This window comes from Mytilus galloprovincialis, chromosome 8, assembly GCF_965363235.1.
Source record: "Mytilus galloprovincialis chromosome 8, xbMytGall1.hap1.1, whole genome shotgun sequence".
Lineage (NCBI taxonomy): Eukaryota > Metazoa > Mollusca > Bivalvia > Mytilida > Mytilidae > Mytilus > Mytilus galloprovincialis.
This window is the reverse complement of record NC_134845.1, coordinates 21,749,542-21,774,217: the sequence shown is the minus strand read 5'-3', so window position 1 is coordinate 21,774,217 and position 24,676 is coordinate 21,749,542. Positions and strand designations below refer to the sequence as shown.

The 24,676-nt window shown below is 32.1% G+C and overlaps 1 protein-coding gene across 2 annotated transcripts; it reads right to left on the bottom strand.

Moving 5' to 3' along the window:
• Nucleotides 1-8,850: 8,850 nt before the first annotated feature.
• LOC143085323 (tryptophan 2,3-dioxygenase-like) lies at nucleotides 8,851-23,952 on the bottom strand. 2 transcript variants are annotated; one of them, XM_076261603.1, is made up of 14 exons: nucleotides 23,896-23,952; nucleotides 21,763-21,924; nucleotides 18,822-18,912; nucleotides 17,904-17,971; nucleotides 17,541-17,606; nucleotides 16,961-17,022; nucleotides 15,484-15,559; nucleotides 13,712-13,825; nucleotides 12,804-12,923; nucleotides 12,332-12,388; nucleotides 11,865-11,919; nucleotides 10,803-10,940; nucleotides 10,202-10,292; nucleotides 8,851-9,370 (listed from the first exon to the last, which is right to left on the bottom strand). In XM_076261603.1, the coding sequence occupies exons 1-14, from the start codon at nucleotides 23,911-23,913 to the stop codon at nucleotides 9,130-9,132; spliced, it is 1,359 nt and encodes a 452-aa protein (XP_076117718.1). In that variant the 5' UTR covers nucleotides 23,914-23,952; the 3' UTR covers nucleotides 8,851-9,129. The 2 variants fall into 2 exon arrangements, with proteins under 2 accessions (XP_076117718.1, XP_076117719.1); XM_076261604.1 differs by lacking the exon at nucleotides 23,896-23,952 and adding an exon at nucleotides 23,474-23,608 and having other exon boundaries at nucleotides 8,853-9,370.
• Nucleotides 23,953-24,676: the final 724 nt, after the last annotated feature.

The following is a 24,676-nucleotide window of genomic DNA, read 5'->3' as shown; positions in this document are numbered from 1 at the left end:
ATTGAAACCCTCCCAAATTTTCACAGATTTTCACGTATGACCTTTGACCTCAATTTAAAAAAATTGTGACCATACCAAATCCTGACGACAGGCATATTATTATAGTACACGATTTCCTCTTTCCAATGATATATCATATAGGTGTGTGTTCGGTGGGGAGATTAAATTCAAAAAAATCTACCTTCAGTCACCGCACTATTGATTGTTGTTTCAACAACTATTTATTTATATTTTCACATGTTCAAACAATTTCTCAACAATCAGATACAGAATTTAAAAAAAAAAATTATCAACCTCAAGTCACTCATATCTTTGTCCTTGTCCTATACTTATATTTAACACTGGTTGATGAGTCGTGTTAAGACCAATTTTGACGTACACTAGCATAATCGTAGTTTCTTTTATAGGATGTTCAGACCTTACTGTAAGAGATTTCAAAAGGAATCGTTCAATGAAAAGTTATGTTAATCGGAATGACTTTCGCCTTTTCCTTGTAAGTAATTCATTTCTAGGTGGTTATGATTAATTTATTCCTCATTTACACATCGTATGGTTTTCAGTTAGTTCGATTGATGCGTGTTTTGACGTACTGAATAAATTGTATTGATATGTCATTATTTCACTTATTTATCAATTCTATTCTTACTGAACAGATGTTATTGTTACAAAGAGTAGCACTTCACGACCAGTTGGTCATGTCATAAAGATTACCACATTGTGTTATATTGTGTTCTGCCTTTTGGTACATTTTATTCATTAATAGGGGTTTTTAATAAATATTTAATCTTAATTAAATTTGTTAACAGATGTATAAATGCTACATTTATCACTTTTCTAAATTCAGATGCATTTCAAAGAGTTCTCAATACCGCCTTATTAGGAATACTGTGCCTTAAATTAAGTTTGATCAAATTCTATCATATCTTACCGTACAGATTATCGTCAGGGATATTCTCGCTAGGTATATCATCATCAGATGAAAAGGAATATTCAGAGGCTGCAGTAGTTTCCTTAAAAAAAAACTAAAAAAATCTTTCAAACGCTTCGAAGGATTTATGTGTGTTGGTAAATCAAAACTTTCATTTTATTTCATAAAATTATAGAATATAGCCTTTCAATATTTTCAAAAATATAGATATTTTAACTACAAGATTCAATTTCGATTTATCATTATGACTTCATATTAATGATTTAAGACGTAACTGGATCCTCAATGCTCTTCAACTTTGTATTTGTTTGGTTTATAACTATTTCGATATGAGCGTCACTGATGAGTCTTATGTAGACGAAACGCGCGTCTGGCGTACTAAATTATAATCCTGGTACCTTTGATAACTATTTACACCACTGGGTCGATGCCTCTGCTGGTGGACGTTTCGTCCCCGAGGGTATCACCAGCCCAGTAGTCAGCACTTCGGTGTTGACATGAATATCAATTATGTGGTCATTTTTATAAATTTCCTGTTTACAAAACTTTTAATTTTTCGAAAAACTAAGGATTTCTTATCCCAGGCATAGATTACCTTAGCCGTATTTGGCACAACTTTTTGGAATTTTGGATCCTCAATGCTCTTCAACTTTGTATTTGTTTGGTTTATAACTATTTCGATATGAGCGTCACTGATGAGTCTTATGTAGACGAAACGCGCGTCTGGCGTACTAAATTATAATCCTGGTACCTTTGATAACTATTTACACCACTGGGTCGATGCCTCTGCTGGTGGACGTTTCGTCCCCGAGGGTATCACCAGCCCAGTAGTCAGCACTTCGGTGTTGACATGAATATCAATTATGTGGTGATTTTTATAAATTTCCTGTTTACAAAACTTTTAATTTTTCGAAAAACTAAGGATTTCTTATCCCAGGCATAGATTACCTTAGCCGTATTTGGCACAACTTTTTGGAATTTTGGATCCTCAATGCTCTTCAACTTTGTATTTGTTTGGTTTATAACTATTTCGATATGAGCGTCACTGATGAGTCTTATGTAGACGAAACGCGCGTCTGGCGTACTAAATTATAATCCTGGTACCTTTGATAACTATTTACACCACTGGGTCGATGCCTCTGCTGGTGGACGTTTCGTCCCCGAGGGTATCACCAGCCCAGTAGTCAGCACTTCGGTGTTGACATGAATATCAATTATGTGGTCATTTTTATAAATTTCCTGTTTACAAAACTTTTAATTTTTCGAAAAACTAAGGATTTCTTATCCCAGGCATAGATTACCTTAGCCGTATTTGGCACAACTTTTTGGAATTTTGGATCCTCAATGCTCTTCAACTTTGTATTTGTTTGGTTTATAACTATTTCGATATGAGCGTCACTGATGAGTCTTATGTAGACGAAACGCGCGTCTGGCGTACTAAATTATAATCCTGGTACCTTTGATAACTATTTACACCACTGGGTCGATGCCTCTGCTGGTGGACGTTTCGTCCCCGAGGGTATCACCAGCCCAGTAGTCAGCACTTCGGTGTTGACATGAATATCAATTATGTGGTCATTTTTATAAATTTCCTGTTTACAAAACTTTTAATTTTTCGAAAAACTAAGGATTTCTTATCCCAGGCATAGATTACCTTAGCCGTATTTGGCACAACTTTTTGGAATTTTGGATCCTCAATGCTCTTCAACTTTGTATTTGTTTGGTTTATAACTATTTCGATATGAGCGTCACTGATGAGTCTTATGTAGACGAAACGCGCGTCTGGCGTACTAAATTATAATCCTGGTACCTTTGATAACTATTAACTATTAGTGTATTTTCTGAACGTTTCTTTCATCATATTATGTTTAAATGTTACTTTTTTTGGACCTACCTCAAGGTCAACATAATGTGTGCTCTCTAAATTATAAATAACTATTTCTTTGTTTAAGAGTTGGCTTCTAATGCTGGTACATTGCAGTTCGATATTGTTGTCAGTCGTAGTAAACATTACAGTATCTGTACCTGGGATCCTGGTGACGGCTATTTTCTGTTTGTGTTGCGGATCGGTCGGCATTGAGTCATCAACTACTTTGTAAATATAAATAGTAGACTGTAAACATGGTGGACTTAAAGTTTTCCTAAAAGGGGGTACGATAGAATAAATAGGTTCTGTATTATTGTCCCATGAAAATTGAGTGACAACTATCTTTTTATCTGCTTTTATATGTAACTGGTGTCCTCGACTGAGTTTTTTTCTCATAGAGTCACGTGCTTTTTCAAATTTGATGTCTTTTCCAAGTATCCTGACCGTAGTTTCTGATTCTGTCGTCATGATCTTGATAAAGTCCCAGAACAATGAAAAGTTGCTACCTATTACAACATACTCTTTACCCAGTTTTGTCAGAGGAGCATTAATACCCATGAACGTTTGTTTTTTTCCTTCTCCCATTATTGTATTCAGACCTCCACTTATAACGGTAAGTTCTTCAGGACTGTGAATGACAGTACCACTCATGTCGCAATCTGTCTGTAGCTGTAGTGCAGTGTATCTCGATAAGGTAACTATAAACACGTCGTCTGTTGTATAAACTGTGTTGTTAAAATGCAGTGAACATCCACCAAAGGTCATATTAAGATCAATGCTGATTTCAGTCTCATACAAGCTTGCTGAAGATACTGCTATCTGACACAGTCCTAGAATATCACAAACAGTTGTAACATAATATGAATACTTATTGTATATCGTTCTTGTTGTTTCAGAAATACGGGCAGTAATTGGGATGCTCATGTTATTAAATGATATCTTGGTGGCAACGTATTTATATGTATCAAATTCTGACGAAAATATTATGTGTAATGATTTATTCGATGTTTCTGATCCTTTCAAAATCCATGTCTGGTTCATCGGTAGTTGCATTGTATGGATGCCGCTAGAGCCAAGAGATATCTTTTCAAAAAGTAAGAGTTTTACTTCATTGCAAACCAGAACGTTAATAATGATATTTTCGTCAAACGTCCCAGAACTATCTATGTGCCTTAAATCAAGGGTCACATCAAGGTAGTCATCACCAGGATCAAATATTGGTACTGAGTATACTACAAAAAAACAAGTATCTAAATGAACTACTTTTTAATTTATTATTATTAAACATTAAACTTAAAGAAAAACCTTAACATGTGCATTATGTATAACAAACACTCCAAAAGAATTGAAAAAAACAACTGTTCTTGATTATGAACAGGCATTTTCTTTTGTAGAAAATGATGGATTAATTTGATTTTATGGCTAGCCAAATCTCATATTTGAATGACAGTCGCATAAAATTCTATTGCATTGACAACAATGTATGAACAAAAAAAAGACATAATAGACACAAATGTCAAAAATGTGAGTATAGCGGTCAATCTTGTGTCATAATCTTAATTAATATAAGAACAAACAAATATGTCAACAAAGAAAAAACAGTTAGTAAGTGGTACTTTACTTTTTGAGTTATAAGTGTTTGTTGGTACTGTACAACGGACACCTTCCTGTGTGCCGCTAACGCATCGCAACAGTAAAATCACCAAGACGCTGATCATGGCTACTGACTCACACATTCTGAAAAGATTTGAACATTAATGTCTATTATATATCAAAATCATCTTCAGAATACTTTAAAGTGAAACCTATACAATTGAGATGGACTTTTCATATAGGAGTTGAAACTTAAGTTTACGGTCAAGGAATAGTAAATGGGCTATGTCACAGATTTAGGGGAAATTTTGCACCGTGGGCCTTTGCATACAACTTTGTCTCGGGTAACTGTGTCTAAACATAGAAAAAAATAATGCATTTATTTTGTTTCTCTCTGAAATATTAATGATTGATTTTTTTTCAACAAAAAGACGACATTTGTATAAAATTTACACGAGATCGGCAAAATCGTTCTTAAATTTGTCTCAAAATCATCAATCCTCCAATTTGAAATCAATAGAGTTTATTGAAAAGGACTTGTATTATGAATGCATGAATTTATGTTTAAAATGATAAAAAAAATATCCTACAGCCAACGACTTCGTTTTTGGTGTTTTAACCAATCCGTTGACTAGTTGGTTGTGAAAAACGTTAACAAAAATTACACGTTTTAAGACTACACTATTAAAACAGAAATGTATGTATCAAAACTAATCATTGTAAAAACATATTCAAAGGTGTGGGTGCCAGTTATGAAGAAATAAATAAATACCACCAATTGACGAATGATAGTAAAATTTTAATCTATTTAAGGCTAATAGCAGCGTCAAACGGACGAGTGACACTTGATAACAAAAGGTATTCCTATCCTCTGACGTATATATTAGCTTCGAGTTATAATATAAAGCATTCCTGTCAAACGTATTCATCAAACGATTTCAGTTATAAAGTCTTATTTTATGAAGTCGCTGTAAATTTCATTTTTTCTTGTCCAAATTCTAGCACCTATGCCCTCTTCTTGTTAAATTGATTTACATTTCTATTAATAAATCACAAACTATTTTGAATCACAAAGTAATTTTGCGCCTGTCCCAAGTCAGGAGCCTCTGGCCTTTGTTAGTCTGGTATGATTTTGAATTTTAGTTTCTTGTGTATAATTCGGAGTTTAGTATGACGTCCGTTATCACTGAACTATTATCCATATTTGTTTAGGGGCCAGCTGGACGACTCCGGGTACGGGCGTTTCTCGCTACATTGAAAACCCTTTGTGACCTTCGGCTGTTGTCTGCTCTATGTTCGGGTTTTTGTCGCTTTGACACATTCACCATTCCCATTCTCAATTTTATCTTTTATCCAAAAACGTCTTACCTTTTCAGTGCTTTACGACTTTCCTACCTCCGTCATCTTTTAATTCTAATTGTGATATAACAATGTCAAAAGTATCAAACTATTAAAATATTCATTTAACAAGTTGAAATAAATTTTTAAATCGATATAAGATTTGTAGAAATCAATTTCATCATATGAGTTTGATGATTTAATATTGAAATACGCAAAGTAAAAAATCTCATATTTGAAAAATATTTCAATAAGTTATAACTTCTGGCTTAAATGTCAAACTGATATTGATTTAATGAAAACTGAAGTTGATGATACATTTTCAAAAGATTTTTTTTAAACAAACGAAGTCAATCATTACAAATGCACACTATTCCATTGTGGTTTCATTGCCCACAAGTTAGTATTATACAGCTATAAACTGAAGAAATTAATCTGCGAAAATATGTCAGATGGGAGAAACAATATTTTCTTCTGTTAATCATTGAGATGTCTTAATTAAATGCATTTCCAATCAGTGTGTGTCAATATTTCACAAAAACTTTGTTTTCACCGGTCAAAACCTAGACTGATGCCCTTAGGTCAATATAAATATGAAATCAAATCTCTTAATTGCAAGATTACTACCTAAAACCTTGAATTTTCAAATTATGATATGAGATATCAACAAAGAGATAACAACCCGACCGAAGATCAGTAAACAGCCGAAGGTCACCAATTGGTCTTCAACACAGCGAAATTGATTACATTGATTATATTGATACAAAACATAAAAACTACTTAGTCAATACATAAAACTAAAGATACAATGTACCTATTTGAGAGTATTTGAAGTTTCTAGAAGCAAGTTCATCGCCAATAACAGTCAATGAACAATCATCATGTATTCAACACAAAATACCAATCAGTACACATCCAATGGATTCAGTGTAAAGACCTCCAACAAATGTGAGAAAAACATCACATCCAACGTCCTTATACAACGCCAAAATATAATATCACCGGGATGTAAGACCAAAACAAATTATAACCAGAAAAATTAGGTAGAATGTTAACTACCGAGTTTGTATACACCTAGCACAGCAACGGTATGACCTACTAAAAAATCCAATGTGTCCTCGTCTTGAAATAATCAATATCTAAAGGTAATAGTAGTATAACATAATAGTAAAACTTGATGAACCAGGGGTATGTAAAAGAATGTCTCGACCTTTTTCCAAATAAAAAGTTCATCGGAAGGTACCAAGACCTTGTTAATTAAAATTCCGTATAAACTTCACAAACATTACACGATGGTCTTGAAGTTTAGATTATGGGTACTGATGGTCTTTATCATCTTAATAAGGTGTTATGGTATTATTTTACTCGTCTTTATATTACTTTTACTGTTTAGTCTGTTTTTGTTGATAATCCATTTGAGGGACTCTGTGCTTATACATATCATCATAGTGTTATGGTAATTTCTTGTATCTTGTCTTTTCATTTGTGCTAAGGCACTTTGTCTATCTGCCTTTTTGTGTTTCTTTGTTACATATGTCATATGACATTGCTCTGTATGTGCACATCCCGTCATTGTGTTATTGTGCTATGGTTTATTGTTTGTATTCCTTAAATTTTTACTAATGTGCATTGTCTGTTATATGCCTTTTTGTGTTTGTTTGTTATATAGATATATGAAGATATGGTATGAGTGACAATGAGACAAGTCTCCATTCAAATAACAATTTATAAAAGTAAACCATTATAGGTCAATGTACGGACTTCAACACGGAGCCTTGGCTCACACCGAACAACAAGCTAAAGGGCCCCAAAATTACTAGTGTAAAACCATTAAAACGGGAAACGGTATATATATATATTTGTTTTTATTGCTATTAAGATTATAAACCAATGTTGACTGTTGTACCCATATTTTCGACATTATGACCTATTATGTTTGTTTGGGTTTTTTTCACACACCTTTGTCAATATATAATGCAATTTTATGCGACAGTGATACAAGTGAGAGGTTAAACTAGCTATAAAACTAGGTTTAAACCACCGTTTTCTACTATGCCTATATCAAGTCAGGCATATGAAAGTTACCCACTCGCTTGATGTGCTTGAGCTTCTGATTTTGACATTGGGCTACGTACTTTCCGTATTGAAATTTCCTCGGAGTTCGATATTTATGTTTTACTTTACTTTTTTATACCGTCATAAACCAATTTAACTGAAACTAATCCAGTTCACAAACGTGTCAAAACTGAGGATACCACATTAACTACAAAATTATAAATGAGAAACAATGTGGCAGCTTTGATTTATGTTTGTTCGTTTACTTTAGAGGGTTACAAATAGTTGATCGAAGAATAATTTGATTTTCGTTTGTATTTATTTGTAGACTGAACATTCTTTATTGATGCTGAAATGCATTTGTTGCTTTATTTTAAGAATTCAATGGAAATTATATGCTTCAGTTTTTTATCTGTTCGTCTCCAGTATTATTGCCATTTAATTATTGTTTAATCTAGAGGGGAAATATCATTTAATATTATTAAAGCAAAGTCTAAGTTATTATTTTCTAGAGACTAAAGTCTGAAGGAACGATCAAAAAACTTCAAGGAAGTTATGTTTTTTTCCTTTAAAAAATAATCTGATCCCCATTTTGATGGACGAAATAACATTATGATCAAACAGATGACAGAAAAAAAATATTCTAAATCCAGATTTCACCATACCTTATTGTGTAAAAATTTGAAAAACAATATTTGATCGATAAAGGTGTGTGCCTCGTACAAAAAAAACATACCCCCCTTTTTTAAAGTTAAATGGAAGCTCCCTAAGCCAAGATCAATAATATCCTTTATGATATATTAATTTTCGTTACATGTGTACGTTACTGCCTTTTATAAAAGCAATTTTATATATAAAAGTAGTAACGGATGATAACAGATAAGTTAGTAATGCTAGTACGTGTCAGACAAAAAAAAATATTTTATGAGATCGACCTACAAAATATCACAACATTCGTCTTTTTGAAACGTTTTATTACCGTTACAATATAATTTTTACATAACATTTTAATGTAACAGATAAAATTTATAATTTCATTGCTGAACAATATGCTCATCCTATCATTTTTTTTGTATTTAAAAAAAATAAAAAATAAAAATATATCATCGACTTTAATGCAATATATGGAACATATATGACCATTTACTTCAACTGCTTTTTACAAAACCGTATTGACTAAAACATTCAAGTCTCCTTGACATAAAATATTAAACATATAACAATCTGCTTGAAATATGAGTGAACTAATGATTTATGTATAATCAGGATTATTGTTTATTCTTTTAAAAAAATATAACTTTCTGTGTGTTCTCTTTAAAACATAGAGATAACTTTCAAAGTACGTCTTTTATGTGAAAAATACAGGTCTAGTACGTGGACTTGTTCCAGTCATCTGACGAGGACTCGATCCAAATGTTTGTTTATCCAACTGGTCGGTGACATCACTTAATTCATCAGTTTCTGGTAGACGTGAAGTGGACACTGTACTGAGGGTCCTCTTCATACTTCTTGTAAGTGGTGGAATGTATTGACGTGGAATAAGGAATGTCGACAAATTAAACAGATCAACAAACACTTTGTATCGATCACTGAAAACAAAAAACATAATAAATAAAATTGAGAATGGAAATGAGGAATGTGTCAAAAAAACAACAACCTGACCAATTAGCAGATAACATCAATACATATATTAATCAAATCAAACTATATTATTGGTGTAAAATTCGAATATTGGGTTGTTACATAGACACACCTGATAATATTTACAAACATATGAAATGTTTGAGGAGGAAACGGCTTAGCAATTTCTCTCAGCTGACAACATTTGATGTGAAAAAATAAAACTGATCAGTGAGCTTTGGTAGTAAACCTATGGTAATAGAGCTATTCAAATATGCATGTACTTCTAATCTTTCAAAATTTTGTTGCTGAACGTTCTTGTTGATTATATTCAGAGAACTGCTTTGATCGCACCAAATTCACACAGTATTTTTTTTCCTTTCTTTTATACAAATCTTACTATTTAATTGTCTATAATACAAGTAATAGAATTGAATTAAATCTCATAACAGTGTTACCATTAGATCTAAAAGCACATAATTTTATTTCAATTGAGAAGGATAAACTGCTTGATCTCCCATTGTCCACGTACAACAATGCCTGTACCAAGACAGGAATATGACAGTTGTTATCTATTAGTTTGATGTGTTTGAGCTTTTGATTTTGCCATTTGACTACGGACTTTTCGTTTGAATTTTCCTCGGAGTTCGGTATTTTTGTTATTTTACTTCTTTCTGCTAGAAGATGTCAAATTCTATAGATTTGTAAATCCAATATCTTGAAGAGCAATTGCCAGTATGAGAACAACATGTACATAACAAAATTGATTTAAACATATTTTTTTTTCGTGTTTTTCATACCTTATGGTAGACCGTAAGTAATGGTAACCAGAAGATCCACCTGTCCCTATTTTACTTCCGATCATGCGCTGAACCATCATAACGTGATTATCTATAACAAACAAAAACAGAAATATGATTTCATACGCTATGCGCGAGTAAAAATTTTGAAAGCATAAATAAAAAATATGAATTTAGAGATAATTAATAGGAATATCGTAGAACTTTTTATTTATTGACCGTTATAGAAAATCTGTGTAACAAATGCCCACAGGTATGTTCCATTGTTGTAGTCATGATCGTGTTCTCTTGTCCTCGATTGTAACATCACCGAATGTTAAACAGTATCTACTTACCATTTCGGAGCACACGAGATCAGCCACGTTTTTGGGGTTTTTTTTATTTTTTTATTTTTCTATATTTTGTTTTGTTTTGATGTTGTTTTTTTTGTTGTTTTTTTTTTTTGAGCTCGTGTTGCTTGAGGTCTATGCAGCGTCTTGCTGTTGTTATTTGTTTGTTGCATTTATTTCGTTGGTTTCATTTCCTCGAGATCTTCGACTTTGTCCTCCCATGATTGATATTTCCAACCCTTCTTCCATTGCATGATATATATTATACTTACAGCGCCACTTAGTTATGAGGGAATCTATATCCATCAACAGAGTTATCATCTGGAATGGTTGGTTGAATCTCGGTTCATCTCGATACAGCGATATCATCAGTGCACCCTGGAATGCCTTATGGTTTATTCTCCTTTCGCCTGACAAATAGAAAGCATATTGTAATAGTTTATCCAGTGTATTCAGGTGGGAAAATGTATTCATATCAAATATATATATATATATATAGAGATTAATACATGGCCTTTTCCATATCAGTTTGGGTATCATCCTGAGACCCCCATATCAGCCCGAGACGGAGTCGAGGTGCTTATATGGGTCGAGGGATGATACCCAGGCTGATATGGAAAAGGCCATGTATTAATCGCGTTATCATATACTTCCGACAATAGTTTTATGTAAGGCAAATAGACAAATGCAATAACTAAAACAGTCAAAAAATGTATAAAGAAGTTAAATTATGAATCAAATATACTATAATTGTCCAACAACAGCATCACTACCTTCATATATATTTATGGTAACATTTCCTATAGAGGCAAATTTGAAACATTGAAAATTTTGAAAGAGTTTTATGATCATTATAACTCCATGGTTGTTGTACTATAAAATGATTCATTATTGTCAATAGCATTTATTAACAAGCACTAAACTATCCCCACTTAAGTTCCCGTAAATTTTGACGTCGTCATCAAAAATATCTGACGTCACAATGGAGAAGTAAACAACCGATAACGGAAACACCGGAAGTATCTTGCATGAGAGGTACTATTATGAGTTTTGTGCACGAGATGCACCTGATATGGGTTATCAGCCCGGGAGGAAAATTATGGCTTGTGTACTTTCGCTCATTACATATATGCAAAAGCTATCATATCAATGCTAAGTATATGATAAATATATATAGTTGTTATATAAAAATTTATTAATTTACATTAGATTAAATCTGTTAAATTCTTAAATGAAATGTATCTAAGTAATCGTGTTTAAAGATTATGGTTTGCCAGTCAATATTTAGTAATGAGGGATAAAAAAAAATCAAATACACGTGAGCAAGTATTTACCCCTCTCTACATAGACGTTGTATTTTTCAGCTGTAAAAATGGATTCAAACGAGTCCTACAAGAAAAAAATACACAATGTCTCAACAAATACACAATGTCTCAACATATTCAGAATGTCTCAACAAAATACACAATATTTCAACAATAATACAATGTTTCAACAAATTCACAATGTCTCAACAAATACACAACGTCTCAACAACCTTGGTAACAGTAAGTAAAACATGCAAAACCAAATGTTTCAAATTAAACTAAATTAAAATTTAGTCTAATTTGTTTTCAAATATAATTAAGATTGAAAAGTTTTAAGGGTTTAGATGATTTGTTCTGAAAAATTATTTAAATGATGTTTTACACTGCTAGGAAATGTTATTTATTAAAAAAAAATGTTTCAAATATGATCATAAATAGCAAATGACAAATAAGAGGAAAATGCAATTTTCAACTTATTATAAACAGATCCTCACCTTTTGTTTGTTGTATTCAGCAAGCAAAATTTCCTTTTGTTTCGGATCTGTCTCTTCCTTTAAAAAATTTAATGCGTTTGATTAACCACGGTAATTCATTAAGTTCATTTGCAATATGGTTCTTGTATACCAAATGTCATTTATACGCATGGGTTAAATTTGTAAATATTATATTGGTTTATTTTATGTACATTGCTCGTTAATCATAGATACTTATTGATTTCAGTAGCTACAATTCGTAGTTTCTTTTAAAATTTTGAAGAACTCATATGGTGCATCACACAAGTATTCTTATTTTTTTATTTTTTTATTTACTTTATTTAAAACAATTTTCTGTTAATACGAATTTGAAAAAGTCCAAAAGTAAAGAGTGCATGCATGTCGACCTTAAGCTAGAAAATGTAAATAACGATTATGATATAGAAGAAGATAGAATTGATGGATAATTCCCGCTGTGCCCTTTTAATTTTACCATGTATGGTGTATGCCAGTCGTTTTCAATCCACTGGTATACTGCTGTTTTATATCTTTCCCAGAAGTTAAAGTCGGCCTTTTCATGGTCAGTTAATCCTGGAGTCCGTTCTAGCCATTTCTTAAATATGAAAAAAAGCTTTGTAAAACTTTGACAGAAACTGATAAAACATAACTACTGTGATGTATACAAGGCAGTAACACCAAATCAGATGGCACTATTTTATAATACAATCAAATGTATTATATAAAGACAACAGTAGTATACCGCTGTTCAAAATTCATAAATCGATAGAAAAAAAAACAAATCCAGGTTACAAACTAAAACTGTGGAAACGTATCAAATATAAGAGAACTACGACACTTATATATTTGAAATAAAAAGGAAGACGTACAATATGCAAATCATTGTAAGATTTTATTTCATTTTCAAGCCCCCAATCGGTATTAATAGAGTTGTAAATACGTAATAAACTAATTACTCACTTACTGTAAGTTCGTTACATTTCTGTTTGATAGATGTATACCGGATGTATACCGTACATCTTCATTTATTTATAATTTATACATATCTGACGTCATTGCTTAACTTTGTACATACATAGAAATAAATATGTCGTCCGCTGTATAATCTATGTGTGATGGATTAGTTTGTAGATGTGTGTCTTTTTGAAAGATTGCCTTATTCTTAATCATGTCTTTTTGAAAGATTGCCTTATTCTTAATCATACAGATTTATCTTAATTCAGGAATAATCTTTTCTTTGATAACAATTACCTCGACAGCTATCATTATTACATTTTAACTAAGTTGTTAACTAATACTTTACATCTTATTGAATAATGATTGGTATTTTGTCATAAAGCATAAACTAGAAATAAATAAACAAATTAGTTCGACTATTTGTACCTCAAGTAACGTAAGTAACGGAGGCGATGTAATTGAGTCTGCCAACATTTGTTTAGATTCTTCGTCCTTAAAAACTTTCATGTAGTGCTGTTGATTATACTTTACTCGATTTTCCTGCAATAAAACAATGCATATACGTTCCTTTGTATGTGATATCTTTCATTTTTTGCTTTGCGAAATAAAGTTGTCTTAACATATTTCCCTTTAAATTTCATATAGATAATAGTATATATGCGACATAAAAATTTCCATTGAGTAAACTGCGAAATATGGGTCAAACTCCTAATTAGTAAAACACTTGAAATTACTTTGAATCAGCATCAATCTATAACCTGAATTATCCATGAGGGACGGACGGACACACAAGCATGAAACCGTGTTGCCTTACTTTTGTGGCAAGGAATAGAAATTAAATTGAATAATATAAGGATATTAGTGTTAAAAGGTATAGATTTGACCAGCATTTCTGAATATGGCATTCGTGCACCTTACAACATTCGTTCACTATATAAAACCCTGTTTGTACGGGGCGCCGAATGGGAATCTTGTGGTTTTGTACTCGAAATTCAATTTTGTACCTTTTTGTATTTTTAGTTTAGTTTAACAAATTTGTAGCATACTACAAATTTAAATTTTGTAGCATACTACAAATTTAAATTTTGTCATACAAAATTATCTTTCAGTGGACAAAAGTTACTTTTGTCATGACAAAATTCATTTTTGTAACACAGACTTTACTTTTGTTACCTAATTTGAAAATTGGGCGACAAAAGTCAATTGTGTATTCAAATTAGTTTAGTTTGGATTCTGTGAACTAATTTGCATACAAAACTGAAATTTTGTCACAAAATTCAATTTTGTGGGTTTTTTTTGTGTAGACAAAATTGAGTAATTTGTGCCACGAAAGTCAATTTTGTGTCACAAAAGTCAATTTTGTCTACACAAAAATAAACACAAAATTGACTTCTGTCACAAAAATAAATTTTGTGTTAAATTTTCACTTCTGTCTAACAAAACTCAATTTTGTCTACACAAAAAATAATTTTAATTACAAAATCACAGGATGCTAATTTAAGCAACATGTTAATTGCGTACAAATTCAATTTTGTATCACAAAATTGACTTTTGTGTTTTAATTTCCATATCAGGTATTAACAACATTCAATTTTGTTATATTTGCATACCTGTTTGACAAAATTGTATTTTGTCTACAGAAATGAATTTTGTCATTTCAAAATTGAAGTTCTCATAAAACAAGTCTATATCACATAGTTTTGTAAGACAAAAATGATTTTGATATGACAGAATTGAATTTTGTGTACACAAAATTGATTTCGATTACAAAAAGTTCAAGTCCCATTCGACGCCCCGTAGTATGGACAACATCTTACAACATATAAGTGGTATGCATTATATAAATATGAAACAAGGGGAAATATTGCTGGCTCTATAACTGCAACATGACATAATGATGAGAGCTATTCTTAATTCGACTTGAAGAAATTCTTCTTTTGTCATCAATAATAAATCATAGTATTATAATAAATCTTTAATCTCAACGGTATAACGCAGCTAGCTATAAAACTTATTATCAACGGTATAACGCAGCTAGCTATAAAACTTATTATCAAAGGTATAACACAGCTAGATATGAAAAAACATGAGCCTCTCATAAAATACCATCAAAAAAACACAAAAAAAACACAAGCTGAATAAATGTTAATCAGTATACAATGTCATTCGGTGATAAAATTAAAATCATGTAACTTTACCTCCTTTATTCCAAGTTTATTTTCCATCAATCTAAACTGTAGACTTTGAAATCCAGAGGCTGAAGACAAATGCTGCCTGTTAAAACATTAAAGTGTTACTTGATAATCAACAATATCAATCTAATAATTATAGAGCCGTGGTGGATTGGTAAGTGCATCGGACTACTAACACAAAGGTTACTGGTTCGATCCCCGCTCTGGGGTGAAAATTTCAGGGCCTGAAGGGTTCGGTTCTCCCTTGACACCATTTGTGAGTATGGTCTTGGGGAAACGATGATAGTCCGTCGGAAGGGGACGATAAATGGCTGATCTGTGTTAAGAGAGAGCCATGATAACTTTTGCACGTAAAAGAGACCCTTTTATATTTCGAAAAAAAAGTACGCTAGTGCCGCTACAAGGCAGCACTCGCACCACATAGTGAAAAGGGATTAATATAAGTTGCAATAACTTGTTTCCCAATCCACTTAGTATGAATAGATATGTTTAAACTTATAATAGAATGATGCAGACACTGAGAACGTTACATTGGAACTCTTCTGGCTAACTGTGGCTAATACACATATCAGGAAAGCCAGTCAGAAAAAAGTCATGTGTACAAAATTAGAGACAACAGTATTTTCAACATGTTCAGAACTCATAAAATCATAATTTCGACAATATAGAAAGAAAACAAAACGGAGCGAAAACACATGGTTGATCGATTGGTATTTACTTTAATAATTCAATTACAAGGATTTCACCGTACTTTGATCTATAATGGTTTACTTTAATATATTTTGACTTGGATGGAGAGTTGTCTCTTTGGCACTCATATCACATCTTCTTCTATCTACATGTTCAGGACGAAAACAGATAAATAATGGGCCAGGGCTTTGATCTGATCAAAGCCCTGGTCCAATTGATCATTGTTGAAGGCCGTACGATGACTTAAAGTTGTTAATTTCTGTGACTTTTGGTCTCTTGTGGAGAGTTGTCTAAACTTCTCTATCTTCTTTTTAATAATAATGATTATACTATAGAAGTCCTTTAATTGGGATCGCCGTAGGCCCGACCGGGATGACATTGAACTACCACTGGAAAATGCAGGTTTTCTGGATAGAAACACAAATGTTATTCTTTAAACAAACAGTCCAATTACATACCCCTCATATAGTTCTTGCAAGGGTTCTGAACGTGCAGAGAGCCTGACACACTTTTTGCATGATGTCCCGTATATAACATCCCATTATGTTCGGACTGCGTATTTATTCATTTAATACAACCAAACTGACGCCCCACTATGGTAAGGATCGACTGCCGGTCGGAAAAAAATCAAAAGTAACCGTGCTATTTATATTTGCTATAGTTCGAATGGAGCGAAACCTGTGTCTCGTTTATCGTACAATGTTTTCATTCTGTTATTTGTATCTGATCATATCTTAAAATTAAGTGTTTTCTCGGTTTTATTTCTCAAATAGAATTATTTAATCATATTTACCTGAACTCCAAAAAATCCAGTGGCGTCATTGATTCTAAAATCATAAACTGGTCGACCATTAACTGGAAAAACAAAGAAAAAAAGTGATGCATCATTATTATTATTTTTATATTCATTTGTTGTAGATTTTGATGATTTTTAAACTGAATACATTTTTTTATTAGATCATTTTGATATGATAGAAAACAGAGTCAACTTCTTAGATGAAATGCAAACGAACTAAACTAGAACGTTAAACCAGGACACTGTCTTTTCCATAAATTTCTACAAATTGTGCATGAACGCGAGATACTACTTCTTTGGTACTGCTAATCGCCTATCATGTGCGAAAGAACATTTAATCTCCAGCTGATAGTGTCAACCAAATTTCACATTCATATATCATATTGTCATGTTTTCTTCCTGAATCATGCCCTATTAACAGGCAAAAGAATATGTTATCCCGATTGCTATTTAAGCAATTATCTTGTATAGAATATGGTTGCAATGTTTCTGATTACAATTGCAGAATAATAGATTTGGCAATCGTGGATAGCATTTATTTCATTGTTTGGTTGTGTAATTATATAGTTAGACTGACCTTTAGGATAAGTACAACCCTACTCAGTCTGTTGACTATCTTCAGCATCTGGTTTTCATCCAATACCTATAAAACAGTAATTAGTCTTGTTTTGTTCTCGTTTAATAGTGTCTTACATGTTTATTTCGGTTACATTTTGTTAAATATTAGCATACATATCATTTTATGTATCAGTGAAGGCTCCCTCATCTAACTTGTATTAATCAAATATATAAAATATTTAAATCAGCACTTACTATATGAATGCCGCAAAGAACTTAATGCTACTGACAACTTAGTTAAATTCAAGTTAAGCTGATAAATAGAGCATGTTTTTCTTTTGCTAAAACCACCAATTGGTCCACAATCATAAAAGATACTTACTGGCATCATGAAACTTTCTCTTACAGAATCTACTTCGAATAAAATCTGTTTGAACCATAGTTCATATGCTGAAATTTAGTTGATTTAAAATATATTATACATTCAAAATATATTACGTTATTGTCATTCTCAGTTCTCTATTGGATATATCGAATCAAACTCACTCTTGTTTGTAAAAAAAAAGTTTAACTCATTTCAATCTATAATTTATGTCGCAATTTTGAAGCTCTGTACCATCTGCATGGTCCTTCAGTTATTTCACTGATTTATAATTTGTCATTAAATTTTTTTTTTTAATTTGCAAACAGATGTATAAAAAAAAGCATAGAATCATGTTTGTAGACCGTGAATAAGGATTACTGAAAAACATCGTGTAATGTGAAACCGCAATATATACTTAATATCATGAATAAGGTAGATGCTGTTGTTGGTTTTGTCTCGACATTTCTCAAAAATACAGTTCAATTTGATAGGTGTCGGCATATTAAATGACATTGTAAATATATAATTGCTGTTTTGGTGACAATAAAATACAGTATAAACTCAAAAACAATGCACAATGATGTGGATTGATATTTTTCCCAAAGTATGAGGGATGGTTATATGATATTAGTACAAAAAACCCAAATACAATCTTTTTGCTAAAATGTTACATTTTTCACTAGAATTTGTTTTTTAAAAAGCGTACCATTTGAGTATTCCCTTTAAAAGTTTGGAGATTATTCCGTTTTTAACATACATAAAAATAAAATATTGCACTGTATACTGTTTACATGTTATTTGTGTCGTCTCCCAAAATAAATCAAAATTTCATGTAAAATGGTTGACCTGTTGTATAATGTAACATACCATAGGTTTTGCATTGTCCCAAAATAACCTTTAAATTTACAGTACTGCTTTCTGCAATATAATATTTACCTTGGTGGGTTATAATAAACAGGTGTTCGTCGTGAACTGGCTTTCCAGCTATAGAACTAGACATTGTCTGACATTTTAACAACTTCTCTAGCTGAAATACATTATAGATAAGATAAGATAGATAAGATAGATAGATATATATAAAAGAAGTGGTGGCAACCTTTCACAAAAGACCAAATGACACAGAAATTAACAACTATAGGTTACCTTATGGCCTTCAACAATGAACAAAGCCCATACAGCATAGTCAGCTATAAAAGGCCCCGAAATGAAAAATGTAAAACAATTCAAACGAGAAAACTAATGGCCTAAGTAATGTATAAAATAATGAACGACAAACAAATATGTTGCACAACAACAAACGACAACCACTTAGTTAAAGGTTCCTGACTTGAGACAGGCACATACAAAATTGTGCGGGATTAACCTAATTTGAAGGCACCAAACGCGCAACCCTACCATAACCTGGTACAGTGGTGTAACAGTACAACCTTAGAACAAATTATAAAAATCAGTTGAAAAAGGCTTAACTCATCAGACGGATACAAATAGAAATACATCAAATACAACAAAAACAAAGAGTGGGCATTTTTTTCTTTCAATTTTTGTACATAAATTAGGCCGTTAGTTTTCTCGTTTAAATTGTTTTACATTGTTATGTTTGGGCCTTTTATAGCTGATTATGCGGTATGTGCTTTGCTCATTGTTGAAATCCATACAATGACCTATAGTTGTTTTAAATTTCTGTGTTTTTTTTTTGGTTTCTGGTGGAGAGTTGTCTCATTGGCAATCATACCACATCTTCCTTTATTTATATGGCCGGGAACGTGTACATCCTAACAAGAAAAAAAGCACTAAGTACAGATCTGAGAGTACTCGCATTTACTGACAGCTAGTTCAAAGCTCAGTTTAGAGAATGGAAACGGGGAATGTTTAAAAGAGACAACAACCCGACCAATGAGCATACTAATCCACTAAATAGCTTCTTTACAGCAGCTTGAAAATCCTGCACTTCGAGGCAAGATTCATCTGGCCAATAAAAAATAATGTATATGCTAGTTCAGCAAAATGGATGACGCACAAAACTCCGAAACATACAAATGAACCAAAATACAAATAGTAGGTCCGGTAATGGCTGATTTTGACCTCAAATTTCAGGTTCTGACGAAAGATTTTGGACACTTTTCCAACACTGAAGTGTCTTTTTCAGTAGATTCAATTAGCTTATGTGAAAAATTGTAACTGATTTACTCATTAAAAACGCTCTGATTTAAGCTCAAATATGAAAAATCCATCAAAAATGCCGAAAAATGAAAAATATAAAAAAAAGAAGATGTGGTATGATTGCCAATGAGACAACTGTCCACAAGAGACCAAAATGACACATACATTAACAACTATAGGTCACCGTACGGCCTTCAACAATGAGCAAAGCCCATACCTCATAGTCAGCTATAAAAAGCCCCGATATAACAATGTAAAACAATTCAAACGAGAAAACTAAAAAGGTCACTTTTCAGATAATTTTTTGTCAAAAATGAAAGTGGCCGTATCCGTGTTCATCCTCAACCTTTATAATTTATATGTTATGTATTATCATCAAATACAACTTATATTTCGATATTAAGAATGAACACGAATGCGGCCACTTTCATTTAAGATGGAAACCGTCTAAAATTTAACTAAAATGCTAAATTTGTGAAGATTTCAGTAATTTAGCATGACTTAATAATGCTAGTACCCGATATATCATGAATTGTATTGTCAAAAACAGCTCATATATATGTAGCAGACGCATTCTACTTTCCAATAAATAACTAAAAGTTTACATTTTAACAATTTTGTAAAACTGCTATATTTTGGAACATACTCCTTTGAAATGATTCATCCATATTTCAAGAATATCTTTGCCTCAGATGTTCATATTTCGTTTTCACGATCCCATTCTCCTTTCCTTGTTCAAAACTTTGTCACCAGTCTTTTACTTGTCGACGACAGATGTCGGTTGCAGGGCAAAAATTGCTTAACCTGTCATCCCAAATTTTTAGTGGACTCCGTGGTGCTCAACTTTTTTTCTGTACAAGTTATAAAAATATACTTTCCTCTACTTTAGGTTTTCTTTCCGTTTTATCTTATGTAGATGCTGTTCGTCCATCTATCTTAAATTATTTATGATTGTCCCTATGGTACCGCCTCGTCATCATTGTTTGCATTATTCTTTTTCTCATTCATTACTTTATAAAATAGATTTAACTATTTCATGTAAAATTCCTGTATATCAAAGTTGTTATGACATACAAAAAGAGCATATGAAGCATGAAGAATTCACCGACTTATTTAAGCGACATTACAAAAACATAATGTACTTTTATTACTATATTATGTATGTTCATATTGTTTGTATTTTGTACCTTAAAAATTGTTAAACTTTTTGCTATTTGATTTTATCGATTTTAGGGGGTTGAAATAATGTCTGGTGCATATTATAATATGTAGCTTGTTAGCCCTTTTAATGACAAACTATTATATACATGTATATAATATACATATAGTATCATAGGTCTTATGTTAGTAGTGTATGCGTATATTACTGCTGCAGCTTTAAATTACAGTATCTGATTAAAACTGAATTTGTTCAATAATGACGCACGTTTGCACATATATGGTCGTGAGAAAAGTTTAGAAACCATTCGTATCGATTTATTTAAGTTCTTTGGAAAATTAAAACTCTTGGAGAATCAATTGAAAATGCCTAAAATACTTATGTAATTTTATTTTGTTCAAAAAGTTTTTTCTTATTGATATCAATATGGTGCTTACCATAGCAGTCTGACTTTCGTAGTTCTTGTTCAAAAATTACTTAAACAAATCCTTCGGTATTGAAGCACTAAAAATATAGAGGAAACCTATCTCTTTTTACAAGGTCTAGATAATCTCTTACCTGTAAGTATTCTCTGTATGAATCAGGCACTCCATTCATTTTAGGTTGCTGTCCGTTTTGTCCCATTGGACATCCTCCCATTGAGTCATCATCCTCAGAATCAATGCCATTGGTAACTACCGGACATTTTTTGTCTTGATCCTTCTCCTTTCGTTCCATTTTCTTTATAAAACAAATGTGAAATAGTTTGCTGCTTTTTCACATGAAGTTACGAACTATATTGTCATCAGTGAAAAGGCTGTCACAGGTTTGAAGGATGGTGACATGATAATTATAAACTTTTATTTGGAACATGTATTTGGATACGCTACATACTGGGTGATTAATTATAGTTAAGAGCAAAGGCCACATGCTTTTGGACATATTTTGTTGTCAGTAAGCAAACCGGGTCATTTATCTAGCGTAAGAAAAATCAGTGTTTAGGAAAAGTGTGTTGTACAAATACTACTAGTATACATTTCATGACTTAAACAACCTAATGCCTGTAGTGTGTGTTCGTAGAATATTTCTTAAATCATAAGCTTTTTATTAAAAAAAAAAAAAAAAATTGATCAACAAATCTAATTTTTAAAGTACATCCTCTTTTGTACCCAGCCAAAGCATCAATCTCAACATGCCCCCAAAAAACATCCAATATTCAAAGGCAAAGATTCTTGAGACAGTTGTGAACCGTAGTTTTGTGTGCATATACATTTATATTGATTGGTTACAAGTCGGTTGTTTAACGTCCAGTAGCAAATTTTCATGCATATATGACAAGATAAGATATTTTATTGGTTTAAAATCCAAAATTACAGGATTGTTACAAAGACCATATACATTGGTTATACAAAAAAAAACATGTTTTTGGGGTCGTCCGGGATGTATGTTGGGAAAACTTTGGTTTCCAGTGGAAACTGAGGGTATATTGGATTACAGAAAAAATTCTCGCAACAGATAATCTATGGACACCTTAAAATGTTGTTGCAATTGTTTTTAACGTGCAGAGAGCGTGGCGCTCTCTTTACACAAGGCATCTGTTTTAACGTCAACATTCTGCCCGTACGTGACTGCGTACTTGTACATCCTGCACAGACATAAGGACGAAAGGCAAGGGTTTTACTGCCGGTCAGAAGTAGACGAAAGTGACCATATTGCTATTCCTCAGTCACCTTTATACATTTATAAACTAAAGTTCTAAAGAAAAAGTTTTATCAAAACCATGCAAAAATAGTGACCATTTCAGTGTTACTTGGTCTTTGATGATCTTCGTGACTAATTAATTATAACAGTAAAAGTATAAGAGGTACCGACCCATTCGTCCTCTATATACACTGAGTGATATTGCTCAATGTGTGCAACGCGTGCTCCTGATATATGCTCGAAAACACAAGTTTAGGAGGACACAAACGTATAAAATGGCTCAGAGTAAAATGGTCGATATTGTCAAATGTATTTACATGCCTAATCACGTGTTCCTATGCATTTATAAAAATAACATAAATTGGTTTTGTATGTTATACAATTTAACCTATTTATGACGATTTAAATAAATATAAAAATCAGAAGATGTGGTATGATTGCCAACCGGACAAGTCCCCAGAGTCTAAAAAGACAAACAAGTTTACAGTTAATCGCTTTTTGAAAGCATGCTAACACGAGTGATACTCGTTAAAAACTTAAATATATGTAGAAATGTTAAAAAATACAAATGAAAAACAAAAATACTTACAATTCAACGGAGAAAATCGCTAAGTTTACGATCAATTCAGGCAGTTATCTCGTACAAGGTTAAAATTTATTTCGAAAATAAAATAATATTGGACGAGCTTTAAATAGTCACATGGTTGATTATTAACAATGTAATTTATTTGAGGATTGAACAGTGACCTAAAAACTTCGTACACAACATTCAACTGAAAAATCAATGGAAATACTGTTTATACTAACTAAATAAATGTACCCTTTTTTACTTTAAGCCATCTTTTTACTTGATTTCGACTTTAGTATGAACAATGTAGTAAATGTTTTTCCTGATGAAATATACTATAAGTATCAGTATTTATTTTAAGTTTACATTTCCCGGATTAAAAGATTTATTTCATAATATTTTTAAATTGTTATTTATTATATCCATACGTATAAGAGACTTACTCGTCGAGACGTTATCATTGATTGATATCCAAGTAAAAAATGTACGTTGAATCAGATCGATGTTGTATTTTAATATCTGTTTTTATATAATTAATTGTGATAATTAAGCAGATTTAATTTAAGAGGATAAAAAAAATACATTAAAGGACATGGCTTTGGTATTGAGTATGTTTACTAAGTTAATGATAAGATAATGACCATATTATATCTGGCTTCGTATTCATTTCAATTTGTCAAATGTGTCTGTATGTGTCTATATATATCCCTAGTCAAAAAATTCAAATGTAAGAACCTGTAATTCAGTGAATATCGTTTGTTGCTGTATATCATATCTGTTTTTTGTTCATTGTTTTGTACATAAAGCAGTCCGTTTGTTTTCTCGTTTGAATTCATTTCGGTGCCTTTTACTTTTAAAGCTGACTGCGATATGGGCTTTATAGTAAGTATATATATCTGTTTAGGGGCCATCTGAAGGACGCCTCCGTGTGCGGGAATTTCTCGCTGCATTGAAGACCTGTTGGTGACCTTCTACTGTTGTCTGTTCTATGATCGGGTTGTTGTCTCTTTGACTCATTCCCCATTTCCATTCTCAATTTTATTTGCTCATTGATGAAGGCCTTTTTTCGTAAATTCTGTGGCATTTGGTCTCAGTTGGAGAGGTGTTTCGTAGGCAATGTTAACACATCTTAATTGTATATTTTATTTATAAAGGAGGCATTTCTTAGGGACGACGTCAAAAGATCGATGTAGGATAAAAAAAAAATTGAATCTAATAGTTTGG